The following is a 25915-nucleotide window of genomic DNA, read 5'->3' on the forward strand; positions in this document are numbered from 1 at the left end:
AAATACTTCTTTGAGGCCAGGCACGGTGGCTCACGCCTGTAATCCCAGCACTTTGGGAGACCAAGGTGGTGGGCAGATCACCTGGGAGACCAAGGCAGCAGGCAGATCACCTGAGGTTAGGAGTTCAAGACCAGCCTGGCCAACGTGGTGAAACCCCGTCTCTACAAAAATACAAAAAAAAATTAGCCGAGCATGATGGTGGGTGCCTATAACCCCAACTACTTGGGAGGCTGAGGTGGGAGAATCACTTGAACCCGGGAGGCGAAGGTTGCATTGAGCCGAGATCATGCCATTGTACTCTAGCCTGGGCGACAGAGCGAGACTCCGTCTCAAAAAAAAAAAAAAAAAAAACTTTCTTTGAAGGAGTGGAAATAGCATGAGCACACATACAGAAATGGGAAGTGTGGTATGTATGATTGTGAGTTTCTTGAGAGAACACTGGAAAGTATTTTTTAATAACTATACTTATTTTTAAGAGACATGTAAACCTCAAGTGTTTCTTTTTTTCTTCTTCTTTTTAGCTTACAGTTGAGCATGAGTCTTCTTATGATTAGTGAGAATGTAAAATTGGCTCGTGAATATGCATTGCTGGGAAACTATGACTCTGCGATGGTCTATTATCAGGGAGTTCTTGACCAAATGAACAAGTATCTGTACTCAGTCAAAGATACATACCTCCAGCAAAAATGGCAACAGGTGAGAATAATGGCTACTGTGTGTTTTAATGGCTTAAATACTAGGAAGAGAAAATTTAGATCAGATGTCAATGCTATATGTAGTTACATGTTAAGACTGTATGGCTGGGCACAGTGGCTCACGCCTGTAATCCCAGCACTTGGGGAGGCTGAGGCGGGCAGATCACAAGGTCAGGAGATCGAGACCATCCTGGCTAACACGGTGAAACCCTGTCTCTACTAAAAAGACAAAAAATTAGCCAGGCGTGGCGGCGGGTGCCTGTAGTCCCAGCTACTTGGGAGGCCGAGGCAGGAGGATGGCGTGAACCTAGGAGGTGGAGCTTGCAGTGAGCTGAGATCCCACCACTGCACTCCAGCCTGGGTGACAGAGCAAGACTCCATCTCAAAAAAAAAAAAAAAGACTGTATGACTACCGAGCACAGTACACAGTGGCTCACTCCTGTAATCCTAGCACTTTGGGAAGCCAAAGCAGAAGGATCACTTGAGGCCAGGAGTTCAAGTCCAGCCTAGACAACATAGTACGACTTCATCTCTACAAAAATAAAACAATTAGCCAGATGTGGAGGTGCATGCCTGTAGTCCTAGCTACTAGGGAGGATCACTTGAGCCTGGGAGGTTGAGGCTGCAGGGAGCTATGCTTGTACCACTATACTCCAGCCTGGGCAACAGAGCTAGACCTTGTCTCAAAAATAAAAAACAAAACAAAACATAAGTATTTGAGTTATTACACAGATTTCTATATAATATTACTTGAAACTTTATTAATAATCACTTTCACCATCAGCAGTATTATGAGTTCTACTTAACTCTAATTGCTGGAATCTAATAAGAGAGTTTTTTTGTTTGTTTGTTTTTTCTCGAGACAGAGTTTTGCTCTTGTCATCCAGGGTGGAGTGCAGTGGCGCGATCTCGACTCATGGCAACCTTCACCTCCCAGGTTCAAGCTTCCTGAGTAGCTGGGATTACAGGCGCCTGCCTCCACACCCGCTAATTTTTGTGTTTTTGGTAGAGACGGGGTGTCACCATGTTGGCCAGGCTGGTCTCGAACTCCTGACCTCAGGTAATCTGCCCACCTTGGCCTCCCAAAATGCTGGGATTACAGGCATGAGCCACTGCGCCCAGCCACGAGTTTCTTAAAAGAATGGTTTTGACATTTTTTGTTCAGATTTTTACTTGGTAAAAATAGAGTAGACTTTATTAAGCCATTGTCGAAACTGTAAATGGCTTGTGAATCTCACAGGCATCATATATATATATTTTTAATTTTTGAGAGAGGTTCTTGCTCTCTTGCCCAGGAGGGAGTGCAGTGGTACGGTCTGCAGCCATGACCTCCCAGGCTCAAACAATCCTCCCACTCAGCCTCCTGAGTGGGAGAAACCACACCACACGTGTGCCCCACTGTGACCTGCTAATTTTTAAATTTTTTGGTAGAGATGGGATCTCCCTGTTTCCCAGGCTGGTTTCAAACTCGTAGACTAAAGTGATCCTCCCACCTCAGCCTCCCTGAGTGGTGGGACAGGTGTGAGCCACCACACCCAGCCTCATATTCCTTGTATAACAGAACTTTATAAAGCAGATTATGGTTGAATCCCATTGAGAAATTTCAGTTACTGAGGACCAAAAGAAATTTAAAATTGGAAATTGTGTAACTTACAGGTCCAGTGGAGGGTGGCATTTATAACAAGGCTCAACTATGTCACAAGAGGAAAAAAATGTTAAGAAAATAATAGTCTTGCCGGGCGTGGTGGCTCACACCTGTAATCCCAGCACTTTGGGAGGCTGAGGTGAGCTGATCTCCTGAGGTCAGGAGTTCAAGACCAGCCTGACCAACGTGGTGAAACCCCATCTCTACTAAAATACAAAAAAATTAGTTGGGTGTAGTGGCGGGTGCCTGTAATCGCAGCTACTTGGGAGGCTGAGGTGGGAGAATCTCTTGAAGCCAGGAGCTGGAGGTTGTAGTGAGCCGAGATTGTGCCATTGTACTCCAGCCTGGCAACAGAGCGAGGCTCTGCCTCAAAAAAAAAAAAAAAAAAGAAAGTAATAGTCTTTTTGAGCTGATCTTCTAGATAGAATATTATACCTCAGATTTTACTGAGCTGCTTTTTAAATATTGTTCAATATTTGTCCTTAATTTTTTTGAGAGAAATAGCCTATCTCTTTGAACTTAATCTATTTCCCTATATCTGTCCCTCCATATCCTTTACTGTATCCATATAATTACCAGAAGGGGCAAATATTTTATTTTATTAATCTTTTATTTATTTATTTTTTATAGACATGGCATCTCACTATGTTATTCAGGCTGGTCTTGAACTCCTGGACTCAAATGATCCTCTTGCCTCAGCCTCACAAAGTGCTAGAATTATAGGCGTGAGTCACCATGCTCGGCCTAGAAAATATTTTATTTCATAAGGAGTCTTAAGTTTGTCAGTGAAGGACTTTTAGACCTTTTGTTGTTTGGCCAAAGACTTCTACTTAAGTCTAAGCTTTTGTTTAAAGGTACTTAAGATTAAATCATTTAAGTTATAAAACAAAACATTATCATCTTAAATTTCATTTCAATATTATATATATAGTTTTTTTTTACCATTTTCTTTTTTTTTTTGAGACGGATTTTCTCACTTGTTGCCTAGGCTGGAGTGCAATGGTGTAGTCTCAGCTCACTGCAGCCTCCACCTCCTGGGTTCAAGTGATTCTCCTGCCTCAGACTCCCGAGTAGCTGGGATTACAGGAGCCTGCCACCACACCCAGCTAATTTTTGTATTTTTAGTAGAGACAGGGTTTCACCTTGTAGCCAGGCTAGTCTTGAACTCCTAACCTCAGGTGATCCGCTTGCCTTGGCCTCCCAAAGTGCTGGGATTGCAAGCATGAGCCACCATGCCCGTCCTACCATTTTCTTATTATGGTAAAATATACATAACACTTTACTGTTTTTTTTTTCTTTTTTTTTGAGACAGAGTCTCACTCTTTTGCCCAGGCTGGAGTGCAGTGGCGCAATCTCTGCTCACTGCAACCTCCGCCTCCCGGGTTCAAGTGATTCTCCTGCCCCAGCCTCCCGAGTAGCTGAAATTATAGGTGTGCGCCACCACACCCAGCTAATTTTTGTGTACTTTTGGTAGAGACAGGGTTTTTGCCATGTTGGCTAGGCTGGTCTGGAACTACTGACTTCAGGTGATCCGCCTGCCTCAGCCTCCCAAAGTACTGAGATTACAGATGTGAGCCACTGCATCCGGCCTTGGCCATTTTTAAGTATACAACTCAGTGGCATTAAATACATATATAATGTACAGCCGTCACCATATATAGTTTTTAGGCTGAGTTAAGACCCATTACTATAATACAGTTGAATCAAAACTATATATAAGTTTTTGAGGGTTTTTTTGAGGCAGGGTCTCAGGCTATTGCCCAGGCTGGAGTACAGTGGTGCAATCATGGCTCACTGCAGCCTTAACTTCCCAGGCTCAAGCAATCCTCCCATCCAGCCTCCGGAGCAGCTGGGACCACAGGCACAAACCAACATGTCTGGTTTATTATTATTATTTTTTTTAGAGATGGGGTATTGCCATGTTGCCCAGGCTTAGTTTTTAAATTGCGTCAAGATTCCTTTTCTCTTTTATTTTTGAGTTAGAGCCTTACTCTCAAAACTAGGGCCATTTCACTGCATTCCAGACTGGATGACAGAATGAGACCCTATCTCTAAAAAATATTAAAAAAAAAAAAAAAAAAAAAAAAAGACTGCTTTTAAAAATATACCTTCGTTGCATATGAATTGAGACCTTTTTAGTCTGTAGGTTGTGACCCATTAGTCGTAAAATTAGTATATTCTGATCAGTGTTGTTTTCGTTTTTTAGAAATTATTTACTGATAGATAATAGTTGTACATATCTTGGGCATACACATTATATTTTATTTCCTATATACAATATTTAATTATCAAATCAGGGTAATTGGGATTATTCAGCATTTACAAAGTTAATTAAATAGCATAAAAGTTATCAAAGTAGGGCTGGGCATGGTGGCTGACGCCTGTAATCCCAGCACTTTGGGAGGCTGAGGTGGGAGGATGGCTTGAACCCGGGGGTTTGAGGTTATGGTGAGCTATGATCGTGCCACTGCAGTACAGCCTGGGCAACAGAATGAAACCTTGTCTCTAAGAAATAACAATAAAGTTTGACAAAAATGAAACTTTCACAAGTTGTGCTTTGATGTTTTTTTTTTTCCCCTTGGGCTCAAGCAATTCTCTCACCTCAGCCTCTCAAGTAGGCAGGACTACAGGCATGGGCCACCATGCCCAGCTAATTATTCTTGTAGAACTTTAAAGTTATGCCTGACTTTTCAGTTTGTTATTCAGTTTGTTTTGTTTTGTTTTATTTTTTTGAGATGGAGTCTCGCTCTGTTGCCCAGGCTGGAGTAATGGCATGATCTCAGCTCACTGCAACCTCTGCCTTGTGGGTTCCAGCAATTTTCCTGCCTCAGCCTCCCAAGTAGCTGGGATTCCAGGTGCCCGCCACCACACTCAGCTAATTTTTTTTTTTTTTAGTAGAGGTGGGGTTTCACCATTTTGGCCAGGCTGGTCTTGAACGCCTGACCTCAGGTGATCTGCCCTCCTTGGCCTCCCAAAGTGTTGAGATTACAGGTGTGAGCCACTGTGCCCAGCCTGTTATGCAACTTATTTATTTATTTATTTATTTATTTATTTATTTGAGCCAAAGTTTCGCTCTTGTTGCCCAGGCTGGAGTGCAATGGCGTGATCTCCAGCTCACCACAACCTCCGCCTCCGGGGTTCAAACAGTTCTCCTGCCTCAGCCTCCCGAGTAGCTGGGATTACATACATGTGCCAGCATACCCAGCTATGCAATTTAAATAAGAATGTAAATTAGTAGTATTATTTAATTAGCCTGGATTTTTTTTTTGAGACAGAGTCTTGCTGTGTTGCCCAGGCTGGAGTGCAGTGGCGCAATCTTGGCTCTCTGCAACCTCCACCTCCTGGGCTCAAGCAATTCTCCTGCCTCAGTCTCCCAAGTAGCTGGGACTATAGGCGCTTGCCCCATGCCCGGCTAATTTTTTGCATTTTTAGTAGAGATGGGGTTTTACCATATTGGCCAGGCTTGTCTCAAACTCCTGAGCTCAAGTGATCCGTCCGCCTCAGCTTCCTAAAGTGCTGGGATTACAGGCATGAGCCACCATGCCTAGCCTATCCTGGATGTTTAATTCATTTTATCAGAATTAGTTTTGCAATTGAGGGCCCGGCACAGTGGCTCACGCCTGTAATCTCAGCACTTTGGGAGGCCTAGGCGGGTGGATCACGAGGTCAGGAAATCAGGACCTTCCTGGCTAACATGGTGAAACCCTGTCTCTACTAAAAATACAAAAAATTAGCCGGGCGTGGTGGCAGGCGCCTGTAGTCCCAGCTACTCGGGAGGCTGAGGCAGGAGAATGGCGTGAACTCGGGAGGAGGAGCTTGCAGTGAGCAGAGGAGTGATCACGCCACTGCACTGGTGACAGAGCGAGACTCTATCTCCAAAAAAAAAAAAAAAATTTGCAGTTGAAAACATAAATTTAATGAACTGTTTTTAAAATTTCGATAGAATATCTTGATGTGGTTTACTGGATATCTGATATCAAAATGGAGTTTTCTAACATCTCTAATAAATGGCCCTCATTTAATTTTGACAGTGATATATTATAGAAATTTAAAGATGCTTCTTCTTCTTTGAAATCAGGTTTGGCAGGAAATAAATGTGGAAGCTAAACATGTTAAAGATATCATGAAAACACTAGAGAGCTTTAAACTAGACAGCACTCCCTTGAAGGCAGCACAGCATGACCTTCCAGCTTCTGAGGGAGAAGTCTGGTCCATGCCTGTACCTGTTGAACGAAGGTAAGTGGAGACCTTTTAAGAAACCAGTTAGCCCAAGAAGCTTATAGCATTGATTTTATCTAGGAGGAGGATGGGGTGGCTGAGAGACAGGAATGGGAGGGAGTTTTCTTTACTGAATGTTCACTCTTTTATAACTCACTGGTCTTGAACCTTGTGCCTTTTTGACCTATTTCAAAAAATAAGATTTCGGTAGGAATAATTTAAAAATATGCTTTTGTGAATGACCTTAAAGTGGTAGAGACAGTGTTATCTTGTGGAAGGAGAATGGGGTTAGGAATTGAAATATTCAGGCTCTGTGTCTGTCTTTGCCACTCTCTGTAGCTTTGGGAAAATAATAGAACCTTTCTAGGCCTCAGATTTTTCTTTTTTTTTCTTTTTTTTGTTTTTTTAGACGGAGTCTCACACTGTCAGGAGACTGGAGTGCAGTGTTGCGATCTCAGCTCACTGCAACCTCCGCCTCCCGGGTTCAAGCGACTCCCCTGCCTCAGCCTCCTGAGCAGCTGGGACTACAGGCATGCATCACCATGCCTAGCTAATTTTTTTGTATTTTAGTAGAGACGGGGTTTCACCATGTTGGCCAGGCTGGTCTTGATCTCCTCACCTCGTGATTCGCCTGGCCTCAGCCTCCCAAAGTGCTGGGATTACAGGCCTGAGCCACCGTGCCCGGCCAGGCCTCAGATTTTTCTTATGCAAAGAGAGGAAGTTAGACTAACAGTGGTTCTCAAACAGGGATCACAGAATATTTCTTTTCATCAAGCTGTAACACTGCTAAAATTTAAAAAAAACCAAAGGGCTTTTTAATTCATAGAGAACAGTAAAAATAAAATGTTCTGAATTTTAGGGTTTTCTCTGGCTTTTTTTCCCCCAACTTCCTACTACCAAGTGCCAGCAAAGGAACAACTAGTGATGCTGATATTTACTGAAGTACTGTAACTAGCCAATCATGCATAGTTTTACTGCATATTTTTTAACTGACAAATGTGCAGGTGGATGTTATCTACTTCATTCACATGATAGATTTTCTAATTTGTATTATAGATTTAAATATTGACTGTGTCATGCCTTTCTAGAAAGAACACTTATGACTTCCCGGGTTCATTGCCCGTTAACCTTGCATTAAGATGTTGCCCAGATGGTTTTCAGTTTTAACATTTTGTCATTGCAACTCTGATTTCTTGTTTGTTTTTTTTTTAAGACTAGTTAAGTGCAGTAGTGAGAAGGTGGGGAAGAGTAGAACAAAGAGTTTGATCTGTAACTGACTGTGAACAATCAATTGAGATAACTCGCTGCCTTTGAACCAGCCCCAGCCTTGGTTGTATTTTATTTTATTTTATTTTATTTATTATTTTTTGAGACGGAGTCTCACTCTGTCTCCCGGGCTGGAGTGCAGTGGCATGATCTCAGCTCACTGCAACCTCTGCCTCCTGGGTTCAAGCAAGTCTCCTGCCTCAACTCCCCAAGTAGCTAGAATTACAGGCGCCCGCCACCACGCCCAGCTAATTTTTTGTATTTTTAGTAGAGATGGGGTTTCACCATGTTGGCCAGGCAGGTCTCGAACTCCTGACCTCGTGATTCGCCCACCTTGGCCTCCCAAAGTGCTGGGATTACAGGCGTGAGCCACCACACCCGGCCTGGTTGTATTTTATAATATAGGTGCTGGATTATACACCCACAGTGTTCTGAACTATTTTAAGCTATAAGTGTTATTTTATTTATTTGTTACAATAAGCCTTCCAAATAAGTCATATTTTCCCCATATTTCAGATAAGACAGCTGAGGTACAATAAGGTTGAGTAACTTTTCCCCACTATCACAAAACCAATAACTGGTAGAGCTAGGATTTGAACCTATACATATTGTGTTTTATAATAATGATTAAAAAGCTGGCACTCTCTGCTATAGCAGTCCTAACAATCTCTAATTAAAAATGTGGATTTAGGGACATCACTCCCAGAGAGTCTGATACAGTAGACAGCAGGTAGAACTCAGGAATCCACAGGTGATTCTGATGTAGGTGGTCGCTAGGTCACATTTTGAGAAGACCCATACCTTCATGTTCTTGACATTTAAAATCAATTGATGAGTATTGATTATTTCTTAGCCACTTTTTTTATTTTTATTTTTTTGAGACGGAGTCTTGCTCTCTCGCCCAGGCTGGAGTGCAGTGGCACGATCTTGGGTCACTGCAACCTCCACCTCCTGGTTCAAGCAATTCTTCTGTCTCTGCCTCCCAAGTAACTGGAATTACAGGCGTGTGCCACCACGCTGGCTAATTTTTGTATTTTTAGTAGAGTCGGGGTTTCACCATGTTGGCCAGGCTGGTCTTGAACTCCTGACTTCAGGTGCTCCACCCGCCGTGGCCTCCCAAAGTGCTGGGATTACAAGCGTGAGCCACCACACCCAGCTGCCACTTTTATTTTCTTAATCTTCACATAAAAGGACTGTACTAGTGTTCTGTTACTGACTCCTGATATCCTTTGGCGATTTGCTAAATTTTTCCCATGCCTCATAAGCACTTTCACATAATTACATTTTCTGTTATATTACATAATAGTTCACTAAAACACAGTAACTCATTAAAGAAAAATAGAAAAATTCATAGAAGTAGGGGGAAAATCACACAGTCATCCTAGTTTGTTTTCTTCTGTTCTTTTATGCATTATTGTCATAGTTGTAGTTGTGCTATATCCATAATTTACAACATTGTACCCTCTTTTAAGAAAAATCCTAATAATAGTCAACAATCATTGCATATTACTGTGTGCCAGGTACTGTGTTTGTTGTTTTACATGTATTATTTAATTCTCAAAACCACCTTAGAAGGTAGGTACTAATTTTTTTAGCCCCAATTTCTGATGAGGATAAGCTAAGATAGATTAAATAATTTGCTCTTCATATTTTAAACATTTATGATTTATAAACCATGTCAGATCTTTTTCCCTGCAGTTTTTTAAGAGTTATTTGCCACTGTTCTGACTGGTATGTAACCTATATAATTAACCATGCTCTTAGTGTTTTTTCCTGCTTTTTTCATTATTATAAATAAAGTTGCAGTGAATAGTTGTGAGTAAAAATTTTTCCACATTTATAATGTTTTCCCCTAATTTCAGAAGTAGAACTAATAGATGAGTCAAGTTGTGTTTTTGCTTTTGTCTGTTAATTTGTTTTATTCTTATTTACTTGCTCTTTTCTTTTCTCCTTCTGGAGAATCATCACTTGGGTCTTGTATTAGTCTGCTTGGGCTACCATAACAAAATACCATACACTGGGTGGCTTAAACACAGAACTTTGCTTATCACACTTCTGGAGGCTGGGAAGTCCAAGATCAAGATGTGGCCAATTTGGTTTCAGGTGAGGGCTCTCTTCCTGAGCAGACAGCCACCGTCTCTGTGTGTGCTCACATGGCAGAGAGAGTGAGTGAGCTCTTTGGTGTCTTTTATAAGGACATTAATCATGTCACATCAGGGACTCTTACTTCCTTACTCCTAATAGTCATATTGGGCATTGGGGCTTTAACATATGAATTTTGGGGAGGACACAAACATTCAACCTCTAACAGTACTATAACTCTTCTCAGTTATTGGTAAGATCTTTCCAACAAATAGATGTTCCCAGTGGGAAATCAGTTGATTCTGAATTTAGTGAAGTATTTGGTCACCTCAGTCTCACAAGCAGAGAGGCAGGATTTCCTCTGAGGGGTGGTGGGAAGTTAAGCCCTAAATTTGGCTGTTCCTTCTTATTTTTTCTTGCTTTCTTCAGTATCGTTTTCTGTTCCTGATTTTGAATGCTCTAGATTACTGTTAAGTTTTCCTTTTTGACTTTATTTGTGGCATCTGTTTCTTCCTGTAATTTATTTGTTTCCTTAACTGGATCTTTTAAGATTCTTTTTATTTTTCTATTAGTCTTCATTTGTACTCACGCTTAAGAGAGTTTTTTGTTTTTGTTTTTTTTGAGACAGAGTCTTGCTCTGTTGCCCAGGCTGGAGTGCAGTGGCACAATCTCGACTCACTGCAACCTCTGCCTCCCAGGTTCAAGCGATTCTCCTGCCTCAGCCTTCCATGTAGCTGGGACTACAGGTGTGTGCCACCACGCCTGGCTAATTTTTGTATTATTAGTAGACATGGGGTTTCACCAGTTGGCCAGGCTGGTTTCGAACTCCTGACCTCGTGATCCGCCCACCTCTGCCTCCCAAAGTGCTGGGATGACAGGCATGAGCCACCGGTACCTGGCCGAGAGTCATTCTTTCTTCACCTATGTTGGTGATTCTAACCTTATCATCACCTAAATTTTAGTACCATTAAAGAACAGATTCAACTGATCCAGTATTCTCTTCTAGAACGGTACACAAAAAATTGAGTACATGGAGGTTTGTTGAAGCCTTATGTAGAAAAAGTTAGACATAGCTTAAATGCCACTAGATGTGATTCTTTTCAAATGTCTTTTAACAGTCAGCTGATGCCCCTAAGATATCTTCCCATCTCACAGAATAAAACCCAGAGTTTTCATGTCTTTCAAGCTCTATGAGACCTGGTTCCCCGCAGCCTCTGGGACCTAAGTTCTTACAGCTCTCTCCCTCAGGCACTGTGCTGTGGCCTTGAATGAGCCAAGGCCACAAATGCTTCACTCCTTTCACCTGCCTTTCCCTCAGCTCCAGTGCTGAATGGCCTGTTCCCTTCTTTCATTTAGCTCTCTACCTAATTGTCACCTCAGAACGTCTGTCTCTGACTACACCACCTAAAAACCATCCTGCGTGATCCCGTAGCCCCTTGCCCCTCTTTTTTGTTTTTGAAACAGAGTCTTGCTCTGTCACCCAGGCTGGAGTGCAGTAGTGCATCTCAGCTCACTGTAGCCTCCACCTCTTGGGTCCAAGCAATTCTCATGCCTCAGCCTCCTGAGTAGCTGGAATAATTACCCAGCTAATTTTTTTTTTTTTTTTTTTTTGAGATGGAGTCTCACTCTGTCATCTAGGCTGGAATGCAGTGGTGTAATCTTGGCTCACTGCAACCTCCGTCTCCCAGGTTCAAGCGATTCTCCTGCCTTAGCCTCCCAAGTAGCTGGGATTACAGGCATGCACCACCACGCCCAGCTCATTTTTTTGTATTTTTAGTAGAGACAGGATTTCACCATGTTTGCCAGGCTGGTCTCGAACTCCTGATCTCAAGTGATCCGTCCGCCTGGTCTTGAACTCCTGACCTCAAGTGATCTGCCTGCCTTGGCCTCCCAAAGTGCTGGGATTTCATGCGTGAGCCACCATGGCCAGCCAAATTTTTGTATTTTTAGTAGAGATGGGGTTTCTCCATGTTGGCCAGTCTGATCTCAAACTCCTGACCTCAAGTGATCCACCTGCCTCAGCCTCCCAAAGTGCTGGGATTACAGGCATGAGCCACCATGCCTGGCCCCCTTCTTTATTCTTCTTGATAGCACTTAATATTACCTGGTACTGTTTGATGCACCCCTCATACACACACATACACACACACACGTATGTAAGTCTATGACAGTAAGGGTTTTTGTTGAAATTATTATTATTTTTTTTAAGATGGAGTCTCACTCTGTTGCCCAGGCTGGAGTGCAGTGGCATGACCTCGGCTCACTGCAACCTCCGCCTCCCGGATTCAGGCGATTCTTCTGCCTCAGCTTTCCAAGTAGCTGGGATTACAGGTGCCTGCCACCACACCAGGCTAATTTTTGTATTTTTAGTAGTGACCGGGTTTCACCATGTTGGCCAGGCTGGTCTTGCACTCCTGACTTCAGGTGATCCACCTGCCTTGGCCTCCGAAAGTACTGGAATTACAGGCGTGAGCCACTGCACCTGGCCTGAAATTATTTTTACATTGTTTTTTGAATGACTGAATGGCTAGCAATAAGAAGTAGATGAAATGGCACATTTTATGTAATTGACTACCATCCAGTCATTTATGAGGTTTTGTTATTGGAAATGTCTCAAAGTATAATAAGGAGAGAAAAATGCAAGAGTGTATGTGTGTATAATGGTTCTGATTTTGTTTAAATGAAAGATAACTACAAGAAATAGACTAATATGTTAATTGGTTAATTCTGGATAGTGGAGTTACAGGCAACTTTTTAATTATTTATATAGTTGTCTCTCATTATCTGTGGGGAATTGGTTCTAGGACCCTCACAGATACCAAAATCCATGGATACTCAAGTCCCTTATATAAGATGGTGTATATTTGTTTATATTGAGATGGTGTATTGCTCAGTTGCCCAGGCTGGAGTGCAGTGGTGTGATATTGGCTCACTGCAATCTCTGCCTCCTGGTTCAAGCAATTCTCCTGCCTCAGCCTCCCAAGTAGCTGGGACTACAGGCCTGTGCCACCATGTCCAGCTCATTTTTTTTTTTTTTTTTCCTGAGACGGAGTCTTACTCTGTCGTCCAGACTGAAATGCAGTGGTGCAATCTTGGCTGACTGCAACCTCCGCCTCCCGGGTTCAAGCAATTCTCCTGCCTCAGCCTCCCGAGTAGCTGGGATTACAGGCGCATGCCACCACACCCAGCTAATTTTTGTATTTTTAGTTGAGATGGAGTTTCACCATGTTAGCCAGGCTGATCTCAGACTGGCTGGTCTCGAACTGCTGACCTCGTGATCCGCCTGCCTCAGCCTCCCACATTGCTGGGATTATAGGCGTGAGCCACTGCGCCCGGCTTTTTTTGGTAAGAGGCGGGGTTTTGCCATGTTGGCCAAGCTGGTCTTGAACTTCTGACCTCAGGTGATCTGCTTGCATCGGTCTCCCAAATTGCTGGGATTACAGGCGTGAGCCGCCGCATCCAACCAGATGGTGTATATTTGCACATAACCTGCACACATCCTCCTGTATATTTTAAATCATATATGGATTACTTGTAACACCTAATACAATGTAAATGTTATATAAATAGTTGTTTCACTGTATTATATAGAGAATAATGACAAAAAAAGTTTGTACATGTTCAGTACCAACTCAACCATCTTTATTTTCAAAATATTTTTCATTGGCAGTTGATTGACTCAGCATTGCGGAATCTGCGGATATGGAAGGCCAACTATACTTTATTATATGTCAGTGTCTATTTTGTATTATTTCTGTAGCAAAGGGAAAAATACATACACAGAAATATTTCCTGAATCCAAAATTAAACCCCCATCATTGCTTCACATACACGTTAGTTTGGCATTATCATCCTCCCAAATTCTCATTCTCAACTTTCCAGTCTCGCTCTGTCACCCAGGCTGCAGTGCAGTGGTGTGAGCTCGACTCACTGCAACCTCCGCCTCCTGGGTTCAAGCGATTCTCATGCCTCAGCCTTCCAAGTAGCTGAGATTACAAGTGCACAGCACCATGCCCATCTAATTTTTGTATTTTTAGTAGAGACAGGGTTTTGCCATGTTGGCCAGGCTGGTCTTGAACTCCTGACCTCAGGTGATCCACCTGTCTTGGCCTCCCACAGTGCTGGGATTACAGGCGTGAGCCACCACACCCAGCCTAGGAGTGTCTTTTCTTTCTTTCTTTCTTTCTTTCTTTCTTTCTTTCTTTCTTTCTTTTTTTTGAGACAGTCGAGGTCTGTTTCCCAGGCTGGAGTACAGTGGCACAGTCTCGGTTCACTGCAACCTCTGCCTCCCAGGTTCAAGTGATTCTCCTGCCTCAGCCTCCTGAGTAACTGGGATTACTGGTGCATGCCACCACACCCAGCTAATTTTTTGTATTTTTAGTAGAGATGGAGTTTTACCATGTTGGCCAGTCTGGTCGCGGACTCCTGGCCTCAAGTGATCTGCCCACTTCAGCCTCCCAAAGTGCTGGGATTACAGGTGTGACCACCGTGCCCGGCCAGGAGTGTCTTTACTAATAGTATGTCTCTGAGACTCTTCTCATTGTTACTGCCTTAAACTAGGCCCTCATCTCATGTCTCAGTAACATTTGTAATCACAAACACCTCACTGCTTTCTGTGTTTTCTTTAGCAGTATATCATGTTCAGTATTAGACTAATATTTCTAAAATGTTTTCAGTGGATCCTTGTTAGCAGTTAGCTAAAAGCTAAGCCTCTTGAACTGGTATTCGTATCTTCTGTGTACCGAACCATTTCTGTTCAGTATTATTGCTTAATGTTCAGCATTATATGTTAGACTGGTGTCTTTATAATCCTTTACATAGATTAAGCTCATTTTTGTTTCTTTGCTTTTCTTTATTGATGTTGTGTCTATAATTGTACCCTCTTGTTTAGTTCAACTCCTGCATTTCCAGTCCCAGTTTATTTTCTGTCTCCATGAGGCCATTCCCATTGCCATAGCACTAGGTCTGTTTCACACCTTCTGGTATACATGCCTAGCTTTACACAGCTTCTGTCTGTTTAACTATACTGTGGTTTATTTGAGAATAGGACTCCTTTTTTTTGTTTGTTTTCCCCGTTGTAAATGGCTGCAACCAAATCTGGGAGCAGAGTAGGATCCTAACGGATATTTGAGAAGTCTGAATCCTGCTACAGAAATAAGGATGAAATGAGAACTGACACAGGGGCTCACTCCTGTAGTCCCAGCTCTTTGGGAGGCCAAGATGGGAAGATCGATTGAGCCCAGGGGTTTGATACTAGCCTAAGCAACATCGTGAGACCTTGTCTCTACAAAATACAAAAATTAGCCTTGTGTGGTGCCATGTGGCTGTAGTCCTTGCTACTCGGGAGACTGAGGTGGGAGGATTGCTTGAGCTTGGGAGGTCAAGGCTGCAGTGACAGAGCAAGACCTTGTGTCAAAAAATAATAATAATAAAAAATAAATACATAAAGGTGAAATGAGGTGATGTATGTAAATGTAAAGCACCGAAAATGAGTTATAGTAACTGTTGATAGCTAGTACTGTATCCATTTTTTAAATGGAAAAATGATTAAATCTTATTAATTAAAACACAAAAATTATGGTATAGATTGAGCTTCCCTGATTCAAAATTCAAAATATTTCAAAAGCTGAAACTTTTTGAGCACCAGCATGACACTCAAAGGTCATACTCAGAGGAAGTGCTCATTGGGACATTTTAGATTGTGGATTTTCAGATTAAAGATGCTCAGCTGGTATGTATATGCAAATATTCCAAAATCTGAAAAAATCAAAAATTCAAAAGACTTCTGGTCCCCAAAATTTTGGATAAGGGATACTCAAATCTGTATATTCTAAATAAATGGTACCAAATTGCATATATACCAGTAGATTAATGTGAATTGAGTACTTGTGTTGTATTCTGGTTGTCTCGATAAAACTCTCTTCTCTGATAATTTTTTTTTCAGCTTCCAAAAATCAGATGCATTCATCTTTGATACACAACAATTTCCTTTCTAAGTAGAGGTGACCATTACTTCCCCCCCATTATTTCTGTAATATGACTATACCGCATTCCTTTAATTAAGTCACCACCAACAGATATGTCAAATTTAAATTTTACTTATTTTTATTTTTATTTTTTTAATTTTTTTATGTTTTTTGAGACAGAGTCGCACTCTGTTGCCCAGGCTAGAGTGCAGTGGTGCGATCTTGGCTCACTGCACTCTCCACCTCCCAGGTTCAAATGATTCTCCTGCTTCAGCCTCTCAAGTGACTGGCATTACAGATGCGCACCACCACGCCTGGCTGATTTTTTGTATTTGTAGACGGGGTTTCACCATGTTGGCCAGGCTGATCTTGAACTCCTGACCTCACGTGATCCACCCACCTTTGCCTCCCAAAATGCTAGGATTACAGGTGTGAGCCATGGCGCCTGGCCCAGATTTAAATTTTAGATCTTAGGTTGCAACATCCTGAAGTTTATTCAGTCGTGTCTTATGATCAGTTGTTGCATTGGCTTCTTTAGTTCATTGACTCTAACTTACACAGTATGTCTGTTCATCTATATGTGGAGTTGATTATGATATTAATGAGTTTTTGTTTGATTAGACCCTCACCAGGACCTAGAAAACGCCAGTCTTCTCAGTACAGTGACTCTAAATCACATGGTAATCGTCCAGGTACAACTGTCAGAGTTCACCGTTCATCTGCACAGAATCTTCACAATGACAGAGGGAAAGCTGTTCGTTGTCGTGAAAAGAAAGAACAGAATAAAGGAAGAGAGGAAAAGGTAAATGTTAATTGAGTTTTATAAGTGAAAAAGGTATTCTGAACCATAAAAATTGATACTGTATGCATTTATTTATTTTTTTCTTTTTTTCCTTTTTTGAGACAGAGTCTCACCTTGTTACCCAGGCTGGAGTGCAGTGGCGTGATTTTGGCTCACTGCAACCTCCACCTCCTGGGTTCAAGCAATTCTCGTGCCTCAGCCTTCCGAGTACCAGGGATTACAGGCAGGCGCCACCACATCCGGCTGATTTTTGTATTATTAGTAAAGATGGGGCTTCAGCAAGTTGGCCAGGCTGGTCTCGAACTCCTTACCTCAGGTTATCTGCCCCCCTAGGCCTCCCAAGGTGCTGGGATTACAGGCGTGAGCCACTGTGCCCAGCGTAAATTTCAGTAAGTTGTAGTCATCAGTTTGTCAGAGCTATAATAAAACCTTAGTTATGCTACATCTAGGCTGGGATTTTCCCCACTTGCAATTCAACAAATATTTTGGCTTTTTTTGGTAACTTTATATTATGATATAATTTCAGACTAGCAGACAATTTGCAGGAATGGTATAAGGAACTTCCATATATACTTTACCTAGTTTTACCAATTATTAATATTGTGCCCCTTTTGATTTATCATTTTCTTTCTCTGTATACCCTTTTCCTGAACCATTTGAGACTAAGTTGTAGATATTACGCTCCTTTAACCTTCAGTATTTCAGAATGTATATCCTGAGTACTAAGACATTTTTTTACGTAAAAACAACGCAATTATCAAAAGCTGTAAATTTTACATTGTTATAGTACTATTCATCTAATCCACAGACCTTTATAAATTTTGGCCAATTATCCCAAGAATGTTATATAGAGATTTTCCCCCTTCTGTCCCCACTAGGTCAGATTACAATGTAGAAGCACACATCGAATTTAGTTATCATGTTTCTTTAGTCCCTTTTAACATAAACATCTCAGTTTTTGCCTTTCTTAGACTAGAATTTTTGAAGAATTCAGGCCAGTTGTTTTGTGGAATATTCCTCAGTTTGGGCTTGCCTGATACTTCCTCAGGATTAGATTAAGATTATTCATTTTTTGCTCATCATCACTGGCCATCAGAGAAATGCAAATCAAAACCACAATGAGATACCATCTCACACGAGTTAGAATGGCGATCGTTAAAAAGTCAGGAAAGAACAGGTGCTAGAGAGGATGTGGAGAAATAGGAACACTTTTACACTGTTGGTGGGACTGTAAACTAGTTCAACCATTGTGGAAGACAGTGTGGCAATTCCTCAAGGATCTAGAACTAGAAATACCATTTGACCCAGCGACCCATTACTGGGTATATACCCAAAGGATTATAAATCATGCTACTATAAAGACACATGCACATGTATGTTTATTACGGCACTATTCACAATAGCAAAGACTTGGAACCAACCCAAATGTCCATCAATGATAGACTGGATTAAGAAAACGTGGCACATATACACCATGGAATACTATGCAGCCATAAAAAAGGATGAGTTCGTGTCCTTTGTAGGGACATGGATGAAGCTGGAAACCATCATTATGGGCAAACTATCACAAGGACAGAAAACCAGACACCGCATGTTCTCTTAGGTGGGAATTGAACAATGAGAACACATGGACACAGGGTGGGGAACATCACACACCGGGGCCTGTCGTGGGGTGGGTGGAGCGGGGAGGGATAGCATTAGGAGATATACCTAATGTAAATGATGAGTTAACGGGTACAGCACACCAACATGGCACATGTATACATATGTAACAAACCTGGACATTGTGCACATGTACCCTAGAACTTAAAGTATAAAAAAAAAAACTAAAAAAGATGATTCATTTTTTTTTTTGGCTGGGCGTGGTGGCTCATGCCTGTAATTCCAGCACTTTAGGAGGCTGAGGCTGGTGAATCACTTGAGGCCAGGAGCTCGTGACTAGCCTGGCCAACATGGTGAAAACCCATCTCTAAACCAAAAATTAGCTGGGCATGGTGGCAGGCACCTATAATCCCAGCTGCTCGGGAAGCTGAGGCAGGAGAATCGCTTGAACCCGGGAGGCAGAGGTTGCAATGAGCTAAGATCACACCACTGCAGTCTAGCCTGGAGAATAGAGTGAGACTCAGTCTCAAAAAAAAAAAAAAAAAAAGATTATTTTTGGCAAGCATACCATTGGTATGATGGTTTTTTTCTCTCAGTGTATCTTATAAGAAGGCACAGATGTCTGTCCTATTACTGGTGATAAGTTGGATCGCTTGGTTAGGTAGTGTCTGCTTGGCCTCTCCACAATAAACTTACTGTTTGAGCCTTTGTAATAATTTGTGGGAGGTACTTTGAGACTATGTAAATATTCTCTTTCTCATCAATATCTCATCTACTCGTTTTAGCACCAAGTGATTCTTGTCTGAATCAACTATTTCTGCACTGATTGCAAAAGCATAATTTTCTAATGCCAGCATTGCTTCTATATTAATTATAAAAGCTGAGTGTAGATGTTGGTTTTTAAAAATTTTTGTTTGTTATTTTTAATTTGACACATAATAATCATACATATTTATGGGGTATAGTGTGATAAGTCAGTACACATATACAATGGGTAGTGATCAAATCAGAGTAAGTAACGTATCCATCACCTCAAACGTTTATCATTTCTTTGTGTTGGGAATATTTAAAATATGTTCTTATTTGAAAATATACCATAAATTGTTTTTAATTTCAGTCATCTGGCTGGGCGTGGTGGCTCACTCCTGTAATCCCATCGCTTTGGGAGGCCGAGGTGGGCAGATCACTTGAGGTCAGGAGTTTGAGGCCAGCCTGGCCAACATGGTGAAACCCTGTCTCTACTAAAAGTACAAAAAAAAATTAGCCAGGCGTGGTGGCACACACCTGTAGTCCCAGCTACTTGGGAGGATGATGCAGGAGGATTGCTTGAGCCTGGGAGGTGGAGGTTGCAGTGAGCCAAGATCATGCCACTGCACTCCAGCCTGGGAGACAAAGTCTCAAAAAAATTAAAAAATAATAATAATTACAGTCACCCTATAGCACTATAGAACACTAGAATTCATTCCACCTATCTGGCTGTACTTTTGTATTTGTTAACCAATGTCTAATATACCTACCTTCCCCTACCATCCCAGCCTCTAGTAACCATTATTCTACTCTGTACGTCTATGAGATCAACTTTTTTGGCTTTGTTATGAGTGAGAACGTGTGTTATTTATCTTTCTGTGCCTGCATTATTTCTCTTAACATAACATGTATTTATATTACGTGAAACGTAACGTGTTTATATTACAATTTCTTTATTCATTCGTCTGTTGATGGGAACTTAGGTTGATTCCATGTCTTGGCTATTGTGAATAGTGCTTATAATAGTATGGCGGTTCCTTAAAAAACAAAAACTAGAACTACCATATAATCTAGCAGTCCTGATGCTGAGTATATCCAAAGGAAAGGAAATGAGTATGTCAGAGAGATCTGCACTCCTATGTTCATTAATCCTATTCCTCCATTAATCCCTTCCTCCATACTGTTCATAGTGGCTATGTTATTTTACATTTCCAAGAACTTTGTATACGAATTCTTTCTCCAAATCCTCACCAGCATTTGCTAGGTTTTGTCTTTTTTTTTTTTTTTTTTTCTTGGAGACAGAGTCTCACTCTGTTGCCCAGACTGGAGTGCAGTGGCATCATCTCGGCTCACTACAACTTCCGCCTCTCAGGTTCAAGCAATTCTTATGCCTCAGCCTCCTGAGTAGCTGTGACTATAGGCACACACTACCACGCCTAGCTAATTTTTTGTATTTTAGTAGAGACGGGATTTCACCATGTTGCCCAGTCTGGTCTGGAACTCCTGAGCTCAGGCAGTCCACCTGCCTCAGCCTCCCAAAGTGCTGGGATTACAGGCATGAGCCACCATGCCTGGCCCCCTTCTTTATTCTTCTTGATAGCACTTAATATTACCTGGTACTGTTTGATGCATCCCTTATACACACACACACACACACACACACACACACATATGTAAGTCTATGACAGTAAGGGTTTTTGTTGAAATTATTATCATTATTTTTTAAGATGGAGTCTCACTCTGTTGCCCAGGCTGGAGTGCAGTGGCATAACCTTGGCTCACTGCAACCTCCGCCTCCCGGGTTCAAGCGATTCTTCTGCCTCAGCTTTCCAAGTAGCTGGGATTACAGGTGCCTGCCACCACACCAGGCTAATTTTTGTATTTTTAGTAGTGACCGAGTTTCACCATGTTGGCCAGGCTAGTCTCGAACTCCTGACCTCAGGTGATCCACCTGCCTCGGCCTCCCAAAGTACTGGAATTACAGGCATCAGCCACCACGCCCGGCAGTTTTTGTCTTTTTGCTAACAGCCATCCTAATTAGGGCAAGATGGTATCTCATGGTGCTTTTGATTTGTAATTCCCTGATGATTAGTGACACTGAGGAGTTTTTTTCATATGCCTCTTGGCCATTTGTGTGTCTTCTTTTGAGAGATGTCTATTCCAATTCATTTACTCATTTTTTAGTTGGATTATTTGTGAGGTTTTTTTTGCTCTTGTTTGAGTTCCTTGTATATTCTGGATATTAATCCCTTGTTAGATGAATAGTTTGCAAATATTTTCTCCCATTCTACAGGTTGCCTCTTTATTCTTTTAATTGTTGTCTTTACTGTGCAGAAGCATTTTAGTTTTATATAATCACATTTGTTTAGTTTTGCTTTTGTTGCCTGTACTTTTGAGGTCTTCCTAAAATCTTGACCCAGACCAATGTCCTGAAGCATTTCCCCTATGTCATCTTCTAATAATTTCATAGTTTCAGGTCTAAACGTTTATGTCTTTAATTTATTTTGAGTTGGTTTTAGATACGATGAGAATTAGGGTGTCTAGCTCCTTATTTCTTGAAATGGGTATCTAGTTTTCTCAGCACCATTTATTGAAGACACCGTACTTGCTCCAGTGAATGTTCAATACATGGATTTCTGGATTCTCTATTCTGTTTCATTGGTCTGTATGTCTGTTTTTATGCCAGTACCATGCTGTTTTGGTTACAATAGCATTGCAGTTTAGGGTCAAGTAGTGTGATGTCTCCAACTTTGTTCCTTCTGCTCAGGATCTCTTTGGAGTCTTTTGTGGTTCTCTAGGCATTTTAGGCTTTTCTATTTCTTTCTTTTTTTTTTTTTTTTTTTTTGAGACGAAGTCTTGCTCTATCACCCAGTCTGGAGTGCAGTGGCATGATTTCGGCTCACTGCAACCTCTGCCTCCCAGATTCAAGCAGTTCTTCCTGCCTCAGTCCCCCGAGTAGCTGGGTTATAGGCGCCCACTACCACTCCTGGCTAATTTTTGTATTTTTAGTAGAGACAGGGTTTCACCATGTTGGCCAGGCTGGTCTTGAACTCCTGACCTCAGCTGATTCGCCCGTCTCGACTCCCAAAGTGCTGGGATTACAGGTGTGAGCCACTGCACCCAGCCGAGGCTTTTCTGTTTCTATGAAGAATGTCACTGGTATTTTGATAGGATTGCCTTAGATGTGTAGATTGCTTTTAATAGTATGGTCATTTTCACAATATTAGTTCTTTTAATCCATGAACAGGAGATATCTTTCAATTTTTTGTGTTATCGTCAATTTCTTTCAACAGTGTTCTATAGTTTTTCTTGTAGAGTTTTTTCACCTCTATTTAAATTTATTTAAAAATTTAAAAATTTGTTCCTAGGATTAAATTTATTCTTGGGTTTTGGGGGTCTTTTGTTTGTTTTTTAGCTACTATAGATGGGATTGCTTTCTTGATTTCTTTTTCTATTAGTTCATTGTTGTTATATAGAGACACTACTGATTTTTGTATGTTGATTTTGTGTCCTGCAGCTTTACTGAATTTATCAGTTCAAAGAGTTTTTTGGCCGGGCGCGGTGGCTCAAGCCTGTAATCCCAGCACTTTGGGAGGCCGAGACGGGCGGATCACGAGGTCAGGAGATCGAGACCATCCTGGCTAACACGGTGAAACCCCGTCTCTACTAAAAATACAAAAAACTAGCCGGGCGAGGTGGCGGGCGCCTGTAGTCCCAGCTACTCCGGAGGCTGAGGCAGGAGAATGGCGCAAACCCGGGAGGCGGAGCTTGCAGTGAGCTGAGATCCGGCCACTGCACTCCAGCCTGGGAGGCGGAGCTTGCAGTGAGCTGAGATCCAGCCACTGCACTCCAGCCTGGGCGACAGAGCGAGACTCTGTCTCAAAAAAAAAAAAAAANAATATATGCTCCACTATGGCAACAGTCTTGTCTTTCCAGATTTAGAGAAGTGCCCAGCTTATAGAAGATACTCAATAAAATGCAGTAAATAGAAACTTTTAAAAAAAAAAAAAAAAAAAAAAAAAAAAAGAGTTTTTTGGCGGATCTTTTAGTTTTCTAGATACAAGGTCGTGTTGTCTGCAAACAGGGACAGTTTGACTTTCTTGTTTCTGTATTTCTTTCCCTTGCCTGATTGCTCTGGCTAAGACTTTCTGTCCGAATAAAAGTGGTGAGAATGGACAGCCTTGTCTTGTTCTAGTTCTTAGAGGAAAAGCTTTTCGCTTTGTCCCATTCAGTATGATGCCTGCTGTGGGTTTGTCATAATGGTCTTTATTGTTTTGCAGTATGGTCCTGTATGCAGTTTGTTGAGAGTTTTTATCATGAAAGGATGTTGAATGTTACCAGATACTTTTTCTGCATCTGTTGAGATGATCATATATGGTTTTTGTCCTTTCTTCTGTTGATGTGATGTATCAGGTTTATTGATTTGCATATGCTAAACCATCCTGATATCGCTGGAATAAATCCCACTTTATCATAGTGAATGATCTTTTTGATGTGCTGCTGTATTTGGCTTGCTAGTATTTTGCTGAGGATTTTGCATCTTTGTTCATCAGGGATATTAGCCTGTAGTTTTCTTTTTTTTGTCGTGTCTTTGTCTAGTTTTGCTATCAGAGTCATGGTAGCCTCATAGAATGAGTTTGGGAGAAATCTACTCCTCTCTTCAATTTTCTGGAATAGTTTGAGAGTTGGTATTAGTTCTTCAAATATTTGGTAGAACTCAGCATTGAAGCCATCAGGTCCTGGGCTTTTCTTTCATGAAAGACTTTTTATTACTGATTTAATCTCATTATTCATAACTGGTTGGTTCAGGTTTTCTGTTCCTTCTTGGTTCACTCTTGGTAGATTGTTTGTTTCCAGGAATGTATCCATTTCCATTAGCTTTTCCAATTTGTTGATATATAGTTGTTCTTAATAGTCTCTAATGGTCCTTTACATTTTTGTGGTATCATCTGTATGTCTTCTTTTCTGTTTCCGATTTTATTTTTAGAGTCTTTTTTTTTTCTTGATTAGTCTGTCTAATGGTTATTTCATCTTTTTTTTTTTTTTTTTTTTTTTTTGAGACAGAGTTTCGCTCTTGTTGCCCAGGCTGGAGTGCAATGGCACGATCTCAGCTCACTGCAACCTCCATCTCCTGGGTTCAAGTGATTCTCCTGCCTCAGCCTCCCCAGGAGCTAGGATTACAGGTGCGCCCCACTACACCTGGCAAATTTTTGTATTTTTAGTAGAGACAGGGTTTTGCCATGTTGGCCTGATCAAGATCAGGATCAGGCTGATCTTGAACTCCTGACCTCAGGTGATCTGCCCACCTTGGCCCCCCAAAGTGCTGGGATTACAGGCGTGAGCCACCGTACTGGCCTTGTTTATCTTTTCAAAACAACTTTTTGTTTTATTGATTGTTTTTGGTTTTTTGTTGTTTTTTTTTTTTGAGATGAAGTCTCACTCTTATCACCCAGGCTAGAGTGCAGTGGTGTGACCTTGGGTCACTGCAACCTTTGCCTCCCGGGTTCAAGCAATTATCCTGCCTCAGCCTCTGAAGTAGCAGGGACTACAGGTGCATGCCACCACGCCTGGCTAATTTTTGTATTTTTAGTAGAGATGGGTTTCGCCATGTTGGCCAGGCTGCTCTTTAACTCCTGACCTCAGGTAATCCACCCGCCTTGGCCTGCTAAAGTACTGGGATTACACGCGTGAGCCACCATGCCTGGGCTTTTTTTTTGAGACAGTCTCTTGCCTTGCTGCCCAGGCCGGAATGCAATGGCACTATATCAGCTCACTGCAACTATCACTACCGGTGCTCAAGCGATCCTCCCACCTCAGCCTCCCAAGTAGCTGGGACTACAAGCATGCACCACCATGCCTGGCTAATTTTTGTAATTTTTGTAGAGATGGGGTTTTGCCATGTTGCCCAGGCTGGTCTCAAACTCCTGGGCTCAAGCAGTCCCCTAGCCTCAGCCTCCCAGGGTGCTGGGTGTGAGCCACTACGCCCAGCCTTGTTTATCTTTTGCGTTAGTCACAATTTACTTTTTTCTGCTATGATTTTTTTTTTTTTCATGGGGTGGGGAGACAGGGTCTCAGTCTGTCACCAGGCTGGAGTGCAGTGGCACAGTCACTGCTAATTGCAGCTTCAACCTCCTGGGCTCAAGCAGCCCTCCTGCCTCAGCCTCATGAGTAGCTGAGAGTACAAACATGTACCGCCATGCCCAGCTAATTTTTAAGTTTTTTGTAAGAGACAAGAGTCTCACTACATTGCCCAGGCTGGTCTTGCACGCTGGGGCTCAAGCAATCCTCCCAGTTTGGCCTCCCAAAGTGTGGGGATTACAGGCATGAGCCACTGCACCTGGCCTTGCTCTGATCTTTATTATTTATTTCCCTCTACTCATTTTGAGTTTGATTTGTTCTTGCTCTTCTAGTTCCTTGAGCTGCATTTCTGGGTTGTTTATTTGAAATCTTTGTGCTTTCTGGTATAGGCAATTATTGCTATAAACTTATTAGTACTGCTATTGTTATATCCCATAGGTTTCACTATATTGTGTTCCGATTTTCATTTGTTTCAATAAATGTTTTATTTTCCTTCTTAATTTCTTAATTGACTCATAGTTTTCTCAGGAGCATGTTTAGTTTTTCTGTATTTGAATAGTGTTGAAAGTTGCTCTTGTTATGTCAGAAAAGATACTTGATGTGATTTCAGTTCTTTTTAATTAGTTGAGACTGTTTTGTGGCCTAACATGTGGTCTATCCTGGAGAATGTTCTCCCATCCAAGTACTAACCAGGCCTGACTCTGCTTAGCTTCCCAGATCAGACGAGATTGGGGGTGTTCAGGGTGGTATGACTATAGACTCTCCTGGAGAATGTTCTGTGTGCCAATGAAAAGAATTTGTATTCTGTACCTGT

General features: G+C 41.8%; 1 protein-coding gene across 3 annotated transcripts in view; it reads left to right on the forward strand.

The window, feature by feature from the left end:
• Positions 1 to 25915, forward strand: part of KATNA1 (katanin catalytic subunit A1) — a 66920-nt gene that overhangs the window by 11527 nt on the left and 29478 nt on the right. For all 3 annotated transcript variants that reach the window (XM_025381875.1, XM_025381876.1, XM_025381877.1), the window contains exons 2-4: positions 522 to 696; positions 6419 to 6576; positions 16494 to 16674. In XM_025381875.1, coding sequence (XP_025237660.1) covers positions 522 to 696; positions 6419 to 6576; positions 16494 to 16674 — 514 coding nt within the window. The remainder of the gene's footprint in view (positions 1 to 521; positions 697 to 6418; positions 6577 to 16493; positions 16675 to 25915) is intronic.

This window comes from Theropithecus gelada, chromosome 4 (assembly GCF_003255815.1).
Source record: "Theropithecus gelada isolate Dixy chromosome 4, Tgel_1.0, whole genome shotgun sequence".
Lineage (NCBI taxonomy): Eukaryota > Metazoa > Chordata > Mammalia > Primates > Cercopithecidae > Theropithecus > Theropithecus gelada.